Genomic DNA, 20,334 nt, shown 5'->3' with positions numbered 1-20,334 from the left:
TCAGCAGAAAATGGAAATCCAGAGTCAAGCATCAGTGCAGTCCAGGCCTTCTCTATGAAGACTGTCCTGTTACTGCCCACTACGAATGAGAACATAAGTATTCCTACTGGCTCCGTATTCTCCATCACCTCAGCTCCCTATTCTATACCCCACAGAAGATTACTCTTCCCAACCTCCATTCCTGCCCCTGGCCCCTTCACTTGCCTGTAACTGCTCTGTCACTCTGCCCATATACTGGGAACTTTTGAAGAATGAATATGTAAAGGGATAATGGGAACATCCAAAGCTACATTACTCAGGGTTTAGGAACATCTAAGGCACAAATGCCCCTGCATTGGGAGACACAAGCTAAGTACTATCCAATGAGGTATTGGGGGAACTTCTGCTCTGAACAGGGGATTCCATAATTGTCCTGTTCTGCGTTTCTCAAACCTTCCTCAGAAGCCAGTCTGAGCGATTTTAGAGACAGGATACCACACTAGGAGGGCTGATCTTAGTCAGGGTGACAAGTCCTGTGTTCTTATTCCACTGTCTGTCATATTCTCTGTCCCTTCAAATCCCACTTACTGAAATCCTGCCCCCCAACTTTTGACCAGTTCTAGTATGGCAATTGCATGGAATCAGGCTCCTGTCTTTGGCAAGCTCTTGGGGGGCAGGGGGGGAGCAGCTAAATAATGCCTTATTCCATGAATAGAGTCCTCGTGCCTGTTCCCAACAGCTTACTGGCCCCTGGCCTTCTGCTTCACAGTCCATCGCCTGTGGTGACAAGAAAGCACAGTAACAGGAGTCCCAGGCATGGTATTGCAGATAGAGAATGCTAGAGCTTAGAATCACAAGGGTATCAGCCAGAAGTGTACAGTTTTTCTGCAGTGGCTCTACATGCAGTATATTTTAAGGTGTTTGTGGTAGGAGGCGGCCTGGGGAGTAAAAGGAAGTGTGGAAGAGTCAGACAGAGTGTGAGCTCCCTCTGACTGAGCGTGGAGAAAATGGAGTTTTGTGTTGGTGTTGAAGGAGAAGGAAGGGTCATCATGTAGGGAAGAAATGGCATCAGCACAAGTGACAGAGGGAGGGACAGCCAGGAGGGTAAAGGGTCTGCATCGGGTCCACAATATTCCACAGCACAGCCTGCTGCAGCCTCATGCCTCACACAGATGCAGCCTATGGATGTTTCACATCCCAGTTGCTAAGCTCCATCTTGGTCCAAGCAAGCAGGGACCTGCAGTTTCCAATGGTCAGGCTAGTTACATTCAGAATGAGAGTGGATGACGTGGCTCCTCCTGGGAATCTAGCTCCTTGTGGGATATTCTCTGCCTTTCTCCCACCTCCAGCATCTGCAGGGGAAGTCAGTGTGCTTACCCGGGAAGCCAGGCTGTCCTTACAATGCAGACTGATTCCACACTCATCGGTGATTTCAGAGAGATCTTCATCCTCAAACTCCTCAAGGCTGATATCGTGGGTGAGCCTGGTGGAGACAAAGATCATGGAGTTACTGCCAAACAGATCTGATCTGTTGGGAAATGCCCTCAGTGCTGTCTGGGCAGTGGAGACAATTTGGGGGGGAACTGTCAGGGCCTCAGGCCATGGGGATCCTAGTTGGGTACGTTAACCAGTGTTATGCAATGTGTAGCTGAGAGAAAGAAGGGGTCATTACCATAACCTCTTCTCAAGGCACCCACAGCTGGCTCTGCTAGGCAGTACCACATTCCCTAGCCCTGGGCTAACTGCAGGTGATGGAACTGGGTACATGCCAGCAGGCAGCAGCGTAACTGGGGTAGGAGAGCAGGATGAAGGTCCCTCCCTGGTAGCTTTGCCCCTCCTTCAGTGCCAGGTTCTGATCCAGTCAAAGCATGGCAAGCCTGGGGGATCCCCGCTTTCCTAGAGTTTGCTGCACTTTAATGCCCAAACACTCTTCATCAGCAGGGCCTAGGAAGCCACCTCTGAAAGCATATTGGTGGGGAACTGTACCAGTGTACCCCTTCCATATGCTCTGGTGTGGGGTACACTGTACTGGCATCTGATCAGAAGCTTAGAGACACAGCCAGGCCAATGGTGACTTTGAGTTCCCACAGTCTCCTGACAGGGCCTTGTGGTCTCCAGGGAGAATGAAAGCTACCATACACAATTCTGCTAGGACCAAGTAGTAACCATCCACTATAAAAAAACAAGGCAAGAGGTGACTGGAGTGAAAGTAGGGCAGAGGTGGGACAGGAAGAACATACTTTCACCTGTCCCTGTCCCCACCAATGCACAGCTGGGCAGGACCAGAGAATTAACCTTCTAGGGTCAAGACCTTATATAAAGAACAAAGGCATTGGTAGCCCAGAACTGATGGACCAGTGGCCTCTGTCAGTGACAAATGCTAAATCCTTCAACAGAAAGGTAGTAGATATCTACACAGAGATTTATGGAGCAGCCTGCCCACAGAGGACGTTTTCTCCTAACATCTGGGAGTCCAAAAGTAAGAGTGTTTAAGTATTTCCCTTTATTTTCATTCCCTTCTAATAACACTACTGATGTTCTCTTTATCCACTTTAGGGTCAAACCTTCTGATGCTCTGGGCTGCAGGTGTATTTTGTGGCAGTCAGTTCCACACACAAATTTTACGTGGTTTAAAAAGTATTTCCTTTCAGCAGTGCTAAACTTGCTGCCCCTCCATTTAATTACATGCCCCATTATATTCTCAGACTGTGGATAGGAACTCCCAGTTTCTCTGCTGTAAAGCAGTCATTATTTAGAATGTCTCCATATTCATCAACTCTCAAAACTAAACAGTCTCAGACCTTGTCTCCATACCAGTTGGCACAGTTATAACTACAGGTGAGGTTTTACACTGATTTAGGAACCACTGATGCTGCTTTGTGTGTACACACTTCAGTGTGATTTAGGAACCACAAGTAGATTCTTGTGGTTCAGCATGATATGGTAGAAAAAACAGTTTATGCTTCAGGAGTATAAAGTGAAAGAGTGTCTGCACAAGGGTATGCACCAGTTTAAATGTCAAATCATTTTCAAAACAGTTTAATTAAGCAAGTGAAAATTGTGGATGGGTAGACAGGGCAGAAATCTGTTCTTTTTCATTGCACAGATCATTTTCATAGCCAGTCTCTGGATCCAGCTGGCACAAGGTTTTCAGACAGCAGAAGAGAGAGAAAGAGAGAGAGAGAGAAACAGAAGCAAAGGATATGGATGTTGAAGAGCAGAATAGGGACTGGTCAGAGTTCCAGGTAATGTAAGTGGAGAAGGATGAGGGGATGCCTTACATGATCCATGCCCTTCATCTAGATTTTAGATCCCCGTTGCTCATGGATGCTCCAGCAGCAGCCATGGTCAAGAGAACTTCTTAACACCTTGTGAGTTCCCTGGAATGCCCAGAGTTGCAAGGCCAGAAAACCATCTAATCACATCCTTGATGAGTTCCCCGGAAACACCAGTGTAGCTGGGAACAAACACCTGTCCCCCTGCTGCTAAAAACCGCAAGGGAAAGGATGGTGTGAAGAGAAGGAAAGATCACCTTGTGCTCGGTCCACTCTTGCAGAACCAGGCACAGTGAAGCAGAGGTGTGGGGAGAACAGGGTAATAAGCTTACCAGGGAGTCTGTCCTCATAGAATCCAGCCCCCTTCCACTCCCCCTCTGATACGCAGCCTCCTACCAGTGCCCAGCAGGGCAATGGAGGAGGGTCCATCTTGGTGAAGGGCAAAGGAGAAAAGCCATTAGCATCTGGCAAAGTAAGCTGCTGCCTATGAAAGCTTATGCCTCCCTGAATGAGTTAGTCTCTAAGGTGCCACCTTGCCCTGTCTTGTGCCTGTCTGCACAGAACAGGCAGGAACTGGAGTGGAGGCAATGCTTTCGGTACCAGGCAAGGGTGAATCAGGCCCTGCATTCCCCTACTGCTGGCCCCTCCATCAAGAAGTGGGGGAAGGAAAAAGACACTAACGGTGGTCTTTCAGAGTGGAAATCGATTTCTTCTCTGGTTACATGGGTCAGTGGGGTCAGACAGGAAATGCCACTAATGCTCATTATCTCATACACTGCCATCTGTCAGGGCCCTGCCCGAGAAAGAAAGAAAGAAAGAGAGAAGGAGAGAGACCTCTTTGGAGCTAAACCAAGTGGGCTACTTACAAGATCAGCAGCTTCTTGGGAAGGTCTCAGAGCCCTGCAGGACTGGATTCTCAGCAGCACCCCCCCACTACCCAGTGGGATGGTGGAAGAGCAGACACGGGGCAACTCCCCCTCCCCAGGGACCGCCTCTGCAGGCAAAGCACAGGCCTGCATACAGAAGGCTGTTTGCTGCAGTGAACCCTCTGTGCCTGGCACTGGGACATACAGGGTTTGGGTCAACCCCTGGGGACACTGCAAACTTCAAGCTGCTCCCCAAGAAGCTTCTTTTCCCCAGTGAGGCTTCCCTATTAGCCTCTTTCCCCTCCGGCCCCTGCTTTTGCTCTTCCACCTCCTTTCTGTTTAAAAATGTTAAAAAACACACTTTGCCAACAAGCACTTCTGCCTCAATGCTTCAGCCACTGAGGGACTGCCAGTACATGGACCCTGAACTGACACTGATGGGGAGGGTCCAGCAGTCCAGGCTACTTTGGTGTCCTCTGTACTCAAACACCCTTCAGCTGCATGCGTAGCTGATAAACTTTGCACCTTGGTCTGTGCCAAGTGCTCTCCTGCTATGCAGGCAGAGGGAAGGGATAAACCCAGAGATGCTGGGCTGCTCCTGTCTTTTCCATATAAACCTGCAGAGAAGTTCCCCCCACCCATCCCACACACACTCCCCGGTCCCAGCCAGGTCCCTACCATTTCTCCCACTGATCCTCCAGCCAGCTTTCCTCTTCTGTGCTCGACTCCATTTTCAAAGCCAGATGCATTTAGAAGGAACCCCTTCCTTGGGGCTTCAGCAACACAGTCCAAGGAAGTTTCCCCCCAGGGAGAGGAGGAGCCAGGCAGGGTATGTGTGTAGCCCCTCAGCCTGCCCCAGCTCAGAGCCTGTGGCTGCCTGTGCTGCTGTCTCCTCTCCCCACTGCGCAATCTAGGGGAGCTCATTAAAAATAGATGGAATCAGCTGTCTTGGGGAAAAAAAAATAGCCTCTAGATCTGAGATGGTGCCAGGCCCTGCGCTCTGCCTGGGATGTGGATTCTCTCAGCCAGCCAGCCAGCCTGGCTCCTAATCAATAGCAGCTCCTGCTTCACCCATCACCTGCTGCCTGGGGAAATGGGAATCAAGTTACCATACCAATGATACCAGCTCTGCTCAGCCACCTTCCTCTGCCCTTGCAATGTCCCTGCCCATTCTAGTGAGTTACAGCTCAGGGCTCCAGCCAACCTCTTCCAGAGGCCACACTCCCCAGTGGGAATGGGATGTTCGGCTGCTTTTATTTGCAAGTGAGAGAACTGTCTGCTTCATGTACATAAAGACATTTAAAGGGCCAGCACAGCATTCAGAAATGCATATAAGTGTCTGCCCAGGGCACCGTGGAGGTATGCCCCTTCACATGCCTCTTCCCTCTGATAGACCAAATGTATAGCTTTGGGCACAGTACAGTTGTGAGCATAACTGCCTTGCCCCAGACCAGGGGGTAAGGCTGGTTTCATTTCAGGCCTTTAGAAGAGTGGAAGGAAGTCAGAAGAGCAGCAACAGCCACTATGTTCTTTAAAAGTTAAATCCCTCAAGCTTAGGAGCAAGGCAAAGCCACCCCACCTGAGTGTCCCAGCAGGAAACCTGGTTAGGGGTACTGTGCCCCAAGCCCCTCACAAAGCAATGCACCTCAAGGCTGGCAAAACCCTGGCTCCCAGTGAGCTCTCTGCACTTCCAAGACCCTGTTGCAAGAAAAGCAATAAGCTGAAAAACATCAACCCAAAGCAGAGTCCAAGTGTACTAATCACAGGAGAGAGCACCTGCCCAGCCCCCTCCCCCATCTTCAAACCCACCACCTGCTTCAGGGAAACAAGCCATGAGCACTTTTCATTGTGGGCTACCCTGAACCACAAGGTGTTGCTGATAAACTTTCTATTTAACAGCCTTTTAGCTAACTGGCTTCATCTCCTTGGGATTAACTGCACTTTTGCTCTCTTCTTGGCCTTACTGTACTTCCCTCAGCTCTTTTCTTAGATAACAATGCATCTCTTCCTGCTTTCTGTGTCAGCTTCTGCTTTTCCTTATTGCTCCTCCTTTTTCTATGTAGTATTTTTTTCCTTCCACCTCTCAAACTCCTTGCTCTGAGACATCTGATGATATTTCTGAGGTCTAAACCTGTCAAGCTCAAAGCTTGAGCCTCACTGTCTAGAGAGAAGCCAACTCTCTTTCCAACTCTGGTAGCAGGGGAGGGTTCTGGGACCCCTCTCACGTACCTTTCTCTGAAACCTACTTTTCATAGATTTAAATAAGGCCATTCTAAACAACTAGTCTGGCTCCCTGAGTAACACAGGTCATAAGCCTTCACCAAGTGATTTCTGCATCAAACCCATAACTGTGGTTGGACTAAAGCAAATCTCCCAGAAACACCAAGCTTCAAGTAAAGACCTCAAAGCATAGAAAAACCATCACATTCCCTAGGTAAGTTGTGAATTATCTTCACTGTCAACATTTTGCCCTTATTTCTAGACTAGGCATGTCCAGCTTCAGCTTCCAACCACTGGATGTTGCTTATGCCTAGTCAGATAAAAATCCCTGCGCCATCAGATATCACCTCTCCAGGGAAGTGATTAAGATGGTTATCAAATCGCCTGTGAACCTTCTCTTTGATAAGCTATGTTAACTACATTAAGTTTCTTTAGCCTCTCACTGCAACACAAATTTCCCAGGTTTTGAATAATTCTTGTAGCTCTTTTTTGAACTGTTTCCAGCTTGTCAACATCCTTTTTAAAATGTGGACACCAAAAATGGACCCAGCATTCACTGACAGTCTTGCTAATGTCTTATATCAGGGGTCAGCAACCCCCGGCACACGTGCCGAGCATGGCAAGCAAGGCCATTTTGCTTGGCCCACCACTGCCAGCCCGGGCTCTAAGCAGCTGCTGCCAGCCACAGAACCCAGGCTGCTCTCAGCAGGCGGCTGGGAGGCTGCAAGCCCTGTTGCAAGCAGACTGGGCTCTGTGGGCTGGTTGCAGGTGGGAGGCTGCAAACAGCTGCTCCGGGCTCTGGCATGTCAGCACTCCGGCACCTTCCAAGGTAGACATTGTGTTTTTTTTGTCACTCCAGTGAAAAAATGTTGCCTACCCCTGTCTTATATAGTGGTAATAACACCTTTCAGCCTTTGACTTCTACTCAAGAGTCTTTGCATATGCATCCAAATAGCACATTTGCTGTCTTAGAAACTGCATCATACTGATCAGTGGATTATCCATTCTGACCCCTGAGTCTTTTCAGAGCAACTGGTTTCCAGGATACAATCCTCCATCCCCAAAGTATGACCTCCTAGATATGTGACTCTGTTGTATTAAAATGCATGATGCTCAATAGAATTCAGTACAATAAGTGATCCCAATTGCTTTATGGAGCTGAAGTGCTTTTACTTATCACTCCACCAATTGTTGTGCCACCTGCAAACCTTACTAGTTATATTTGTTATGATCTTTCAGATTGTTGATAAGGATATGGAGTGCTCCATCTCTCCTATCAGCACTGCATCCTTGTAGATGTCTGATACCTCTGAAGTCCCCTCATCTGTTGGATGGATGGAAGGGTCCCTCCTTCTGCTCAAGAACCCCACAGCTGCTGTGGGTATAGATCTTCATTGCCCACCTCCATTTTATCTTCCTCCCTTGTACCCCCGTTTTTGCTGCTCAGAGCCTCACAAATATCCACAGAGTGAAACACATCCCCTTATGGTTCACTGCTCTCCATAAGGATCTGAAAAGCTGCCATAAAAGCCAATTAGACTCTGGTTAGTTTTTACCTGAAGCAGCAGAAGTACTGGTGCCATCTGTCTGCAGACTCAGGTAGATGCCTTCATGCTATGCCATGCCTGGGTTGCATTTGGAAAACCTTCACAATCATAAGGGCTAGAAAAATATTCTGGTCAAGCTGGAGGCACTTTTCTGGAGAAGCTCCCTACTGGCCCCAGGCAAGATCTTTCATGCTTTGCTAATAAAACTAATGCTTACAGTTTATATAAAACATTCTGCTCTCTAGTGCTGTGCAAATGCTCTCACACACAGCCTCTTTGCAATGTAAAAAAAAGACTTTGTTCATGGTAGAAGTTGAGAAACTGAGGCACAGAGCTCAAAAGGGGCTTGGTAGGCCTTGGCACAGGGATAAGCCAGGCCCAGAACATGGGCAGGGTTTGATGCAGGGCTAGGCTGGACCCAGAATAAGAAAATACAGAGTAAAAATGAAATCTTTGGGCAGGGAGAAGTCAGGGCCTGAGGATGGGCTCCTGGACAAGTAAGACTTGGCAAAAGCCAAGGGCAGAACAGCAGGCTGGCAGAGGGTGAGTGAAAGAAAAGCCAGGCCAGGACCTGGAGTTGCAGTAGAAGCCAGGTAAGGGACAGATAGAGATCACACCAAGGTGAGGGACAGGTGAGCTGCTGCTGGTCCCCAAAGTGCCCATGAAGGGAGCAAGGCTCAGTATTTGTGACACAGATGATAATTATGCATAGCGTGTTTGTCAACTGCCAGAACAATTGGTGAGGAGTAAGAGCCAAGGTAAACTGGTGTGTCCCCATCCAGACTTGATGGGATGTGAGATGCATTGAATCTTGGAGAAACAGAAGTAATTAGCATGTGGAGGCTTGACATTCCTGTCTCTTGAGAGCATACTCTGCTTGCTCAAGTGCCCTTAAAATTTCCTTCTGAGTTTGCCCCCTTCCTCTTTGCCCCAAGCTGATGTTGGCGACCAGCATGGACAGCTAGAGACCCTCTGGGTAAAAATTCGTGGGGAATTCGGCACAGGGGACACAACGGTGGGAGTCTACTACAGACCTCCCACTCAAAGTCCTGAGCTTGACCAGGAGTTCGCCCGGGAACTGACTGAGGCCGCTTGCTCCAGGACATTGGTTGTCATGGGTGACTTCAATTACCTGGACATCTCCTGGGAGGATCACTCAGCTAAATCTGAGCGGGCGCAAAGCTTTCTCTCGTGCGTGGATGACCTCTACCTGACTCAAGAAGTCTATGGGCCAACAAGAGGCAAAGCGCTGCTCGACCTGGTACTGGCTACGGGGGACGACCTAATCGGCGACCTAGTGATTGATGGGAAGTTGGGTGACAGCGACCACGAGCTGATCACCTTCACCATCTGCCGTAAAGCTGGCAAGTCAGTCAGCAACACAGAAGTCCTTGACTTCAGAAAAGCCGACTTTGATAAGCTCAAGAGGCTAGTCGGTCAGGCTCTCAGGGACCATGACCCCAGGGAGATGGGAGTTCAAGAAGAGTGGTTGCTTCTCAAGGAAGCGATCCTCAGTGCACAAGCTAAATCTCTTCCAACACGGAGGAAAGGCAGCAAGAAGGCACAGCAGCCCCCCTGGCTCTCCAGAGACCTAGCGGACCTCCTGCAGCTAAAAAGGAAAGCCTACAAAGGATGGAGGACGGGATTCACCTCCAAGGAGGATTACTCCGCGCTGGTCCGGTCCTGCAGGGACCAAACCAGGAAAGCCAAGGCTGCAACTGAACTCCAACTAGCTTCAGCCATCAAGGACAACAAAAAGTCCTTTTTCAGATATGTGGGGAGCCGGAGGAAAAGCAAGGGCAATGTTGGACCCCTGCTAAACCAGATGGGGCAACTGACAACTGACGCCCAGGAAAAAGTCAACCTATTAAATAGGTACTTTGCGTCAGTCTTTCATCAGTCACACGGGATGCCCATGCCTGCTATGGGACAGGGAGATCCAGGTGATGGGGATCCCCTACCCTCCATAAATGCTGACCTCGTGAAGGAACACCTTGAGAAGCTGGATACCTTCAAGTCAGCTGGCCCTGACAATCTGCACCCCAGGGTACTCAAGGAGCTGGCGAGCGTCATAGCCCAGCCCCTGGCACGGATCTTTGAAAACTCCTGGCGCTCTGGTGTAGTGCCCGAAGACTGGAAGAAGGCCAATGTGGTGCCGATCTTCAAGAAAGGGAGGAGAGTGGATCCGGCTAACTACAGGCCCATTAGCCTGACTTCTATCCTGGGGAAGATCCTAGAAAAGTTTATTAAGGAGGCCATCCTTGATGGACTGGCCCAGGCTAACATCCTAAGGGACAGCCAGCATGGGTTTGTTGCGGGTAGGTCTTGTTTGACCAATCTCATTTCCTTCTATGACCAGGTGACCTATCACCTGGACAAGGAAGAAGAGATTGATGTCATATATCTTGACTTCAAAAAAGCTTTTGATCTGGTATCCCATGATCACCTCTTGGCCAAACTGCCCAGTTGTGGCCTTGGCCCCACCATGATCTGCTGGCTGGGAAATTGGCTTCGTGGTTGGACCCAGAGGGTTGTGATTGATGGCAGTCACTCATCATGGTGCCCCGTGACCAGTGGGGTCCCTCAAGGCTCTGTCCTGGGACCCATACTGTTCAACATCTTCATTAACGATGTGGACATTGGAGTCAGGAGTGGACTGGCCAAGTTCACTGATGACACCAAACTTTGGGGCAAAGCATCCACGCCAGAAGATAGGCGGGTGATCCAGGCTGACCTGGACAAGCTCAGCAAATGGGCAGACGAGAACCTCATGGTGTTTAACACCGATAAATGCAAGATTCTCCACCTTGGGAGGAAAAACCTGCAGCATCTTTATAGGCTCAGCAGTGCTACATTGGTTAGCACTACAGAAGAAAGAGACTTGGGGGTCATCATTGACCACAAGATGAACATGAGCCTGCAATGCGATGCTGCGGCTAGTAAAGCGACCAAAATGCTGGGGTGCATCCATAGATGCTTCTCGAGCAAATCCCGGGACATCATTCTCTCCTTGTACTCGGCCTTGGTGAGGCCGCAGCTGGAGTACTGCATCCAGTTTTGGGCTCCACAATTCAAAAAGGATGTGGAGAAGCTTGAGAGAGTCCAGAGGAGAGCCACGCGTATGATCAGAGGTCAGGAAAACAGATCTTACGATGACAGGCTGAGAGCCATGGGACTCTTTAGCCTGGAAAAGCGCAGGCTCAGGGGTGATCTGATGGCCACCTATAAGTTTATCAGGGGTGAACACCAGGATCTGGGGGAATGTCTGTTCACCAGAGCGCCCCAAGGGATGACGAGGTCGAATGGTCACAAACTCCTGCAAGACCGTTTCAAGCTGGACATAAGGAAGAATTTCTTTACTGTCCGAGCCCCCAAGGTCTGGAACAGTCTGCCAGTGGAGGTGGTTCAAGCACCTACATTGAACACCTTCAAGAGTAAATTGGATGCTTATCTTGCTGGGATCCTATGAACCCAGCTGACTTCCTGCCCTTTGGGCAGGGGGCTGGACTCAATGATCTCCTGAGGTCCCTTCCAGCCCTAATGTCTATGAAATCTATGAAATCTTCTTTCACACAGCCTTCTGCTTGGTCAGGCATTTGCTCCTGCTACTGATTGCATGGAAGCCTTTGGAGAGAGTGTCAGTTGCATCTTGGTCTGGTCTAGGTTGCTCATATAAATATTTCTTTCATGAAGTGTGAAGAGAATGCATCCCTTTCTATATCCCTGTGTATAGCTGCAGAGGGGAGAGGTGAAAGGGGTGTTTATAATTTCAGCAGGTAGTTTTCATATGAGTACATTGCTATAGTCAAAGGGGTTGCTTTGCTAGCTTGATCACCCATTGTATCCTAACTCTTGGTATTATTTCATGGCTCAAGACTGTACCCATCAACATATTTATGAGATTCAAGGGTTTTAGCTGACAATCAAATCTCAGGAGGGCGCTAGTAATACCCCTACCTACTCTCCAATCTGTCCTCATCCTAGCTGGTACATGTGTATGTTACAAAAAGTCCTGCAGCATTGGACCTCACAACTTGAAATGTCCAGGGCTAGCACAGCCAAGGGTGCTGCAGCTCCAGAGAGAGGAACATTGATAAAACCATGGCAGGGATCCCACAAAAGCAGAGGGTTGATTCTAGCTTAAAATTCTGGAAGTGACACTGCTGTCCATGGTACTTATGCACTTTAAACTGGGCTGCTCCACATCCCCTTCCCTCCTTCAGCCCCTTAAGGAGCCCCAGTGACCTGGACAAAGTCATTAAAATCTCTTGAGTGCACTTAAACCCTTTGCAACAGCAGAAGGCAGACAGAAGATGGCTAGGTCACTTCCAGCAAATGCTTCAGGTCCCAGGGGGGATGGAGAGATCATCTCATTAACAAGGGGATTGGCCTCCCAGGTATCAGCGATACTACATTCAGCAGGAACTTCCCACACTGGTGACTTCCTAGAGGCAGGACAACCCCCTGAGCATGTGCCCACTTGCAGGTGAGATCCCCGGCTTCCTCAGCACCTCAAAAGTGGCGGAGCTCAGTGAGCAAAGCTAGTGTTAAAAACTGCACCTTAATAACATTCACATGCTTTTCACAAATGTGCTAATATATAACAATCACTTTATCTATCACTTTAATATAGTCACATCTGCAGTGAGACCTGATTAACAGCCAAATAACAGTGCTATGCAAGTAAGGACAGGGAGGAAAAAATAGTTTATCATCTGTCTGAACCTGCAGAGGGAAACTTAGGGGACCCTGATCTGGATTTTGGACAGGGCAGTAGAAAAAATACTGCAGCTTTTACAAAGTGCTGGTGGATCTCTCATACCCAGAAGCAGTCAGGGCCTTAGTCTGATATTCCATTTGAAAGCCAGCAGCTCTCAGCCCTAAGCTGAGTCACTGGCCATAGTACTAATTCCGAGGAAAATGCTGTGGTGGTTGAGCCCCAGGTCCTGCTCTCCATCACTGCAGGACAAGGTACAATTAGAGGGGGTGGTGGATGTTTCAGACTTTCTGGGATCACCTCTTGGCCCTCAGAAGCTCTTTTGCTTGAAGTGAAGACAAACCTCCCCCTTGGAAAGGTCTCTGGTTCATATAGCATTAAAGCCAATGTGGGGCCCACCTCTAATAGCCTGCCAATTGCCCCTGAGTTGGTTACTCAAACCCCAGCCCATATAGCACATAGAAAGAGGGGGATATTGAGCCCTGTGCCATGGACTGAGGACAGTCCCCCAAGCTTCCGCAATGGAGAGGCCGCTTTCCCTAGAGACTTTTCCTCTCTTTAAAAGCCTTTCTAGCAGGAATGCAGCCCAACCACTTTTGTTGTGGATAGTGCCATCTTCTCTCCCTCTTTCCACTTCCCTGACCAATGCAAATAGTCCCTCTGGCATCTAGCTTCCTCAGGAGCCCTCCTATCTCATCATTTAGGCTAATGCTATTTCCCTTTATTTGGGAAACTGGAAGAGGCTGCACCAGAGCCAAGAAGTGATCCTGACAGGCCTATATCATTCACCAACCCCTTTGGTTGTGTCCTTAACACTACTTCCTGTAGGTTTTCTAGAGGCATCTCCCACCTATGAACTGGACAAGCCCAATCCTGCTAACTTGCAAGTTGTATCTGACTTGGAGCACGGAGTGATATGCTTGCAGATTGCTACAGGGAATTATGAATAACCCCTTCATTTTCCTTCTCAGCCCCAATCACTGCTGAGGATGGGGACAGAAGTAGTGCTGCTCTGCACCTCATGTAGTTGTTTTACATGCGTTCAAAGAGGGCATACATCCAGTGAAATCAGAATGGTTTATTGCAGAGGTGTTAATGCAAGGTGGAGGATTGGACAGAATCAGGACAATCAGCCACTACCATCCAGTAATACTTTACAACCCCCTCCTCCTCTTGTGTTGAGGCTCAAATGTCTAATCTCCTGAGGAAGAATGTAATATAGATTTGCACCTTATAGACCAATAACACCATTCAGGTGAAGTGTCTTCCATTTGTCCCCACCACTGTCTGCTCTTCCCCAATGCAAGCCTCATTCCTGTTTCAGCAAAAGATGAGCACTGGTAAACAGCTTTTGTGTGAAACCTTCTGTAAAAAATTGGTGGGTTCTCAGCGTAGTCTCTATGGTCCCATGCCACTCTAGTCCTGCTCCTGCACCACCTTAGAGCCAGCCCAGTGCTGTCACAGAACATCAGCAGGCACAGTGAAGCCTATGTGCTGCAGCTGGAAGTATCATTTAGGGTAGGTTTACATGGCCCAATGCAGTGCAGTGTGGATATCCAAGCCAGGTTGTCTACTGGAAGTAGTATACCATGTCTTTCTGCCCAGGCTAATATACCCTGCTTCTCAGGAGGTTCAATTAACCTAGGAGGAGTGCTATGCTAGCATGTATGAAGTGCTTCCAGTACTTGAGCTAGGTCACTAAGGGTTAGCTTGGGTTGCATTATGCTCTGTAGACATCTGCTTATTTAGAAAGTATGGAGAGGGGCAGGAAGCATTTCTGGCTGGAAATAGACAGTGCCTTTGCACCATCATCAAAATTGTTCTGATGGCATGAAAGTCAAACAACCAGTTGTTTGTGAGCCTTGTTGCATCAGAATTGCCCAAAATTCATGGCTATGATATAGCTGCTATTTTGTGGCAGGCACCTGTTTGCTTTAAGGAGAAGAAGGTGATTAAGAACAGTCAGCATGGATTCACCAAGGGCAGGTCATGCCTGACCAACTTGATTGCCTTTTATGATGAGATGATTGCTCTGTTGATGCAGGGAGACCAGTGGATGTGGTATACCTTGATTTTAACAAGGCTTTTGAAACTGTCTCCCACAAAATTATCTCAGGCAAGCTAATGAAGTGTGGTTGGGATGAATGGACTGTCAGGTGGATAGAAAACTGGCTTAATCATCAGGTTCAATGGCTCAATATCTAGTTGGCAGCCAGTATCAATGGTGTGCCAGTTTTGTATAATATTTTCATCAACAACCTGGAAGATGGCATAGTGTGCCCCCTCAGCAAGTTTGCAGATAACACCAAGCTGGGGAGAGCAGTAGATTTACTGGGGGGTAGGGCTAGGATTTAGAGCACTGGACAAATTGGAGGATTGGACTAAAAGATATCTCATAAGGTTCAATAAGGACAAGTGAGAAGTCCTGCACTTAGGATAGAATAATCCCATGCACCAGTATAGCCTGGGGGATGACTGGCTGGGCAGCAGCTCTGCAGAAAATGACTTGGGGTTACGGTGGACAATAAGCTGAATATGAGCCAACAGTGTGTCCTTGTTGCCAAAAAGGCTAATGGCATACTGGGCTGCATTAGTAGGTGTGTTAGCAGTAGATCGAAGGAAGTGATCCTTCCCCTCTATTCCGCACTGGTAAGGCCACATCTGGAGTACTGTGTTCAATTTTGGGACCCAAACTACAGAAAGGGCATGGACAAATTGGAAAGAGCCCAGTGGAGGGCAACAAAAATGATGAGGGGGCTGGGGGACTTGATTTCTGAGAAGAGGCTGAGGGAACTGGGCTTATTTAGTTTGGAGAAGAAAAGACTGAGAGGGGATATTATAGCCTTCAATTACCTGAAGGGACATTCAAAAGAGGATGGAGCTAGACTGTTCTCAGTGGTGGCAGATGACAAAACAAGGAGCAATGGTCTCAAGTTGCAGCAAGGGAAGTTTAAGTTGGATGTTAGGAAAAACTTTCACACTAGGAGGAGGATGAAGCACTGGAACAGGTTACCTAGAGAGGTGGTGGAATCTCCATTCCTGGGGATTTTTAAGGCCCACCTTGGTTAGGGTGATCTAGCTGGGGTTGGACTAGATGACCTCTTGAGGTCCCTTTCAACCCTAATTTTCTATGATTCTAAGTCAGGAGAATGTGGGCAACCCAGAGCTGCCTGTACTCTCCAGTTGCCCTGGGCTGGAGCTCCCAGAGCTTCAGAGGCCCAATCCTGCATGCCCCCAGGAATTCCCATTCCCAGGGCATAGAGGGTTGGGTCCCTAGAGTCCCACGAATGCCTGCCTGGTTTCCCCCATTTGCACAGGTGCATCCTGGAAATCCCCCAGCAGGGCACTCCCTCATCACATATTGTTCTGCTGGGCCCTGAGGTGGGACATGTCTCTGCTATTGCAGAGATGTGCATGCAGGGAATCCGACTTCAGAAACATCTCTGCAAAATGGGAAAACCCCAGATTTCCCCTCTGTTGCAGAGGCATGCCCAGGGATTCATACTGAGATATATCCTGGCACAGCTGATCTACTTCATTTAGTGATGCTGGTTTATACCCAAAGAAGCTTATCCTGATGTCCTCTTTGCATTCACTTTGGGTGAGAAAGGGGAGAGAAGCCTTCCCTTTAAGACCATCCACCTTTCTGGGAGACCCAAGTCTGCAGTTTTCCATTGTTCCCAAGAGGTAGAATTAATAATAGGCTGGAATGATGCAACGTAAATTTAGTCTAAACTCAAGAAAAGTTTCCGGGCAGGCTGTGTGGGAGGCTGTGAAATTGTTTCCCAGAAAAAGACACTGGTAATTGGCATCATCTGGAAACTGTCTCCCAGAAAAAGTTGACTGGACAAATCCACAGGAAATAGATTGAAGGGACCAATCCTGCCTCAGGCCCATGAGACAAATAGAAAAATGAATGGGACCTATGGTGCCTTTTCCATCTCTGACTTGTAGAATTCCCCTCAAAGACACATACAGCAGATGAACTCCTCACCCAAGGACCTCTTTTATATAAGGGGCTTAGACCACAGTCCTTGGCTCCTCAGTCCCCTCACAGATGATGCCAGATCATCATATTACGTGGTATCTTACCAGAACCTCTGACCCCTGCCTCCCATCTTGTCCATTTGAGGCCAGCTGGAAGAACTGGCTTCCTTCTAGGTCTAAGGGGGGCACCAGGTACCGTTCACCTACAGAAATACTGGTGGGAATCTGTTTAAAAGTGGGAACAGCAGTGGCACTGGATTCACCTCCTGCTCCAAGCACAGCATTAATATGCTGCATGGTTTACACATCATTACATTGCATACCCTGGCCTGACTCTATCTTTCACTGAAATTAGTGCTGCCCTCTCTACAGTGGGCACCCTAAGAGAGAGCTTTCTTCTCACAGGTGCTGGAGCTGAGTTGGCTACAGCAAGGCTAGATGAATCAAAAGGCAGCTATCATTCAGACTCTCTCCTTACATGCGGCTCTCAGAGCTCCTTAGTGCTGGCACCTGTCAGATAATGTAATTTGCAACAAAATGGGGGGGGGGGGCACAGGGGGCCACTGACTACTAAATATTATTTGAGATCTCAAAATTCTTCCCAAAGCTCAGAAATCCCAGATTGTTTCTTCAATCTCAAAAACACAACCCCAAATTTAGGAATGTTTCATCTTAACTGTAAAGCCCCCCATACTCTCCTAAATAGATCTCAGGACTGGGACACCTCTCTCCACAAGGTGTAACCATTCCCAGCTCCTTTTATCAGGAAAGCCTTTTTCTGAGCTCAGGATGTTAGAATTTGGACTCCATTTCTGAAGGATCTGGACAACAGAAGGTGCTGGCACCTTGCTCATCCTTCCCTGGGTGTTGCTGTTTACATTTGAGAAGAAAGAGCCCAGGAGACAAATGCTGTATCTAGGACAGCAGCACACAGCAAGCCCGAGACTGTCACGGGACCAGGCTGAACTGAGCTCTGCTGCTGGGCTCATATTACCCAGCTTTGTGGCCAAGCTGTTTCTCCATAGTGGACATTTCCAGAGGCAGCTTTAATTGCTTAATTTGCAGGGTTTATCCAGCCATGTTGCAATAGCTTCAAACAAATCAAACAGGCAGTGCTGGAACTGAAAGGCAGCGAGGAGGCTGCTGTCTGCTGAATCCCCAAGGCTATTCAGCACAGGAGCCTCCAGAACCTAATGACAGACAGACAGTTTGCAGAGGGGGCAAGTCCCCTAGAGGCAAATCACCCAGCCCCACAAAGCCCAGAACACATACCAATTTTCTCTCAAAAAAGAGGATGCCAGATTATCTCCTGTCCCAAACCTCAGACCCTGGCCTCCTACAGAATCAAATATAACACATTTACCTGTAGCTGCAAATGTGGGGAGTCTATCTTTGCCCTGCCTGGAATCTCAGTACAGAATCTGCCTTCCCTCCAGACCTGAATCGGTTTCAGTCGTTCAGCCCCACCATTCCCAACACTCAATAACTGCTCAGAATTTTAGGAGACAAATAACATCCAGACCCCAAAACCACAGGTAAAAATAAGGACATGGTCTATATATGACAAAGCGTGAGGCCATGGCCTCATTCCTAAGATGCAAATCATGCCTAACCCTGCTTTGGGTCACCAGGCAGCATCCTGAGCCTCATACTGTCACTTGTGCCCATCTCTCATCCAGATAACTAGAGGCACATCAGTTCCCCTCTGCTCTTGCCTCTGCCTGTGGCTGGCAGGTCTCATTGTGAATAGTCCCATGGCATTCAGATTCCAAAGCTCTGTGATCCAAATCGATGGGATGTTTCCGGGAGGATCGATTGTAAATCTGTTGCATCCTCCAGGGTTTGTTTCAGGTTTCCTGGGGCAGGGCTCTGCCTCTGGGAGATCATATGTAGGGTTTGGGAGATGGGCGTTTGCCGGAGAGGAGGCATTCTGAGAGGCAGAAGGTGATTCTGGAAGAAGAGTGGGTGGCTGTATTTTTATGGAGAGGAAGGCTTCTCAGAGAAAGAAGTGGGGGTATGGAGGAAGGCTTCTCATGTATGGGGATATGGAGGCTGGGGTTAGAAGTAGGAGGAGGCTGAAGGAGGTATGGGGAGTTCAAGGTTTTCTTGTGGGGGGATAGGAGATGTAGAGGGAGGTGAGATGGGTAAGGCAGGTGTGGGGATGTGGGCGTGATGGGTGAGGGAGGTGTGAGGATATGGAAGTGGGCATAGAAAGGGTGCATGCATGGGGTATCTGGGGGCAGCCCTAGGTGTAGATTTTTAGGGAGAGGGCCTGGGGTGAGGAAGGCTGTGCATGGGTGTGCACACACATGTGCACCTGTGGGATGCTGGTTGTTGCTCAGCCCCACCCAGGAGAGAGCTCTTCCATGTTCCCCCTCCTTCCTTGTAGGAGAAATCCCATGTGATGGGAGAGGGGTCTGACCCTATGGCTAAATGCCAACCCTCCCTTGGCAAGGGGCTGCTCAAAGTGATCAAAGCCCATGTCTGGCTCTCCAGGCACCTGTCCCCCTCCTCCTCTTGCCTCCCTAGATAACAGAAAAAGGTTTGACAGACACCACCTGTTCCTGGGTAGACGCTGGGGAGACCCTAGGTTGAGGGAAAGGGTCATTAATGCCCTGATCCTGCTGGGAGGGGTGACCACACCCCTGCCAGCCCCAGGTGGGCATTGTTTTCCCCTGCCCCCACCCCCTTAGTGGGGCAGCCTCCGCACATCTCCTGGGGAAGGCAGCCCGGGGCCTACCCCCTTGCCCAGGCAGGGGCACAGCCTGGGAGAGAAGTAAGGAGCGAGGGGGCAGGGGGTGCAAACACCTGCTGGCATCTTAGCATGGTAGAAAATGAGGGTGGAAGGGACCGCAGGAGGTCCCCCAGCCCAACCCCCTGCTCAGAGCAACCCCAGCCCCAGCCCCTGCCCGATCTTCCCCCGGCAGGAGAAGAGGGTGGGGGAGAAGGGAGCTGGGCTTCACCCTGTGCCCAGCCCAGCTCTGCAGAAGGCGGAGGGATGTAGGGGGGAAGCAGAGAGGATCAAAGAGATCTCCCTTCCCCCATCTCCCTCCGGGGCCAGACCCGGGGCTCCGGGCAGGAACAGGGACGAGGCGCCGGTACCTGAAATTGGGAGGCGAGGCGAGGTGCAGCCCCAGGAAGGGAGACGATCCGGCGGGGGACGTGGCTCCTTTCTCTCTCTCCGCCATTCTCCCTCTCCATGCGGGCGGAGCAGGGAGGGAGATGGATGCTGCTGATGCTGGCAGGCAGGCAGGGAGGGGAGAGGAGGGGGAGCCGGGCACGGATCCACTGGGGGTGGGGGTGGGGTGGGGGGGATGGGGGCGCAGCTGGAAGCCGGCGCCGAGGACGCCCCTGAGGGCGCCAGCTGCAAGCCAGCGGCCCCCACAGCTGGATGCAGCGGCCCCGCCCCGCTCGGGCCGGGAGCTGCAGCAGGTAAAGGGGCGGGGGAGCGGCGGCTGAGGGGCCCTAATGCCCAAGGCACCACTGGGTGCCCCCCAGGAGGACTCCTTGCCCGCCAGCTGGGCATTTCCTTGTTTGAGACCCCCACCAGGGAGGCCCTGCTGAGAGGGGCTGGGGGCCTGTGCAGCTGGTGCAGATCACGGGCCAAGCAACCAAGGGGGCCCGGCCAGAAGGCTGCAGCCCAGGGCTGGCTGGGGGAAGGGGCCAGGCTGGGTCTCTACCAGCTGCAGGGAGTTCAAGTCACCAGTTCAGTCTCCCCCCCCCCCCCCCGCAGGAAGCAGCAC

General features: G+C 49.9%; 1 protein-coding gene across 1 annotated transcript in view; it reads right to left on the bottom strand.

Moving 5' to 3' along the window:
- The window catches only part of MAPK8IP1 (mitogen-activated protein kinase 8 interacting protein 1), a 60,449-nt gene extending 40,620 nt beyond the window's left edge, over positions 1 to 19,829 (bottom strand). The window contains exons 1-2 of the mRNA XM_090033005.1: positions 19,694 to 19,829; positions 1,357 to 1,462 (exon numbers count right to left, since the gene is read on the bottom strand). Coding sequence (XP_089889131.1) covers positions 1,357 to 1,462; positions 19,694 to 19,779 — 192 coding nt within the window. The 5' untranslated portion in view covers positions 19,780 to 19,829. The remainder of the gene's footprint in view (positions 1 to 1,356; positions 1,463 to 19,693) is intronic.
- Between the last annotated feature and the right edge of the window lie 505 nt (positions 19,830 to 20,334).

Source organism: Crocodylus siamensis, chromosome 2, assembly GCF_052110815.1.
Source record: "Crocodylus siamensis isolate JL-2025a chromosome 2, ASM5211081v1, whole genome shotgun sequence".
Classification (NCBI taxonomy): domain Eukaryota; kingdom Metazoa; phylum Chordata; order Crocodylia; family Crocodylidae; genus Crocodylus; species Crocodylus siamensis.
This window is presented reverse-complemented; position numbering and strand designations above follow the sequence as displayed.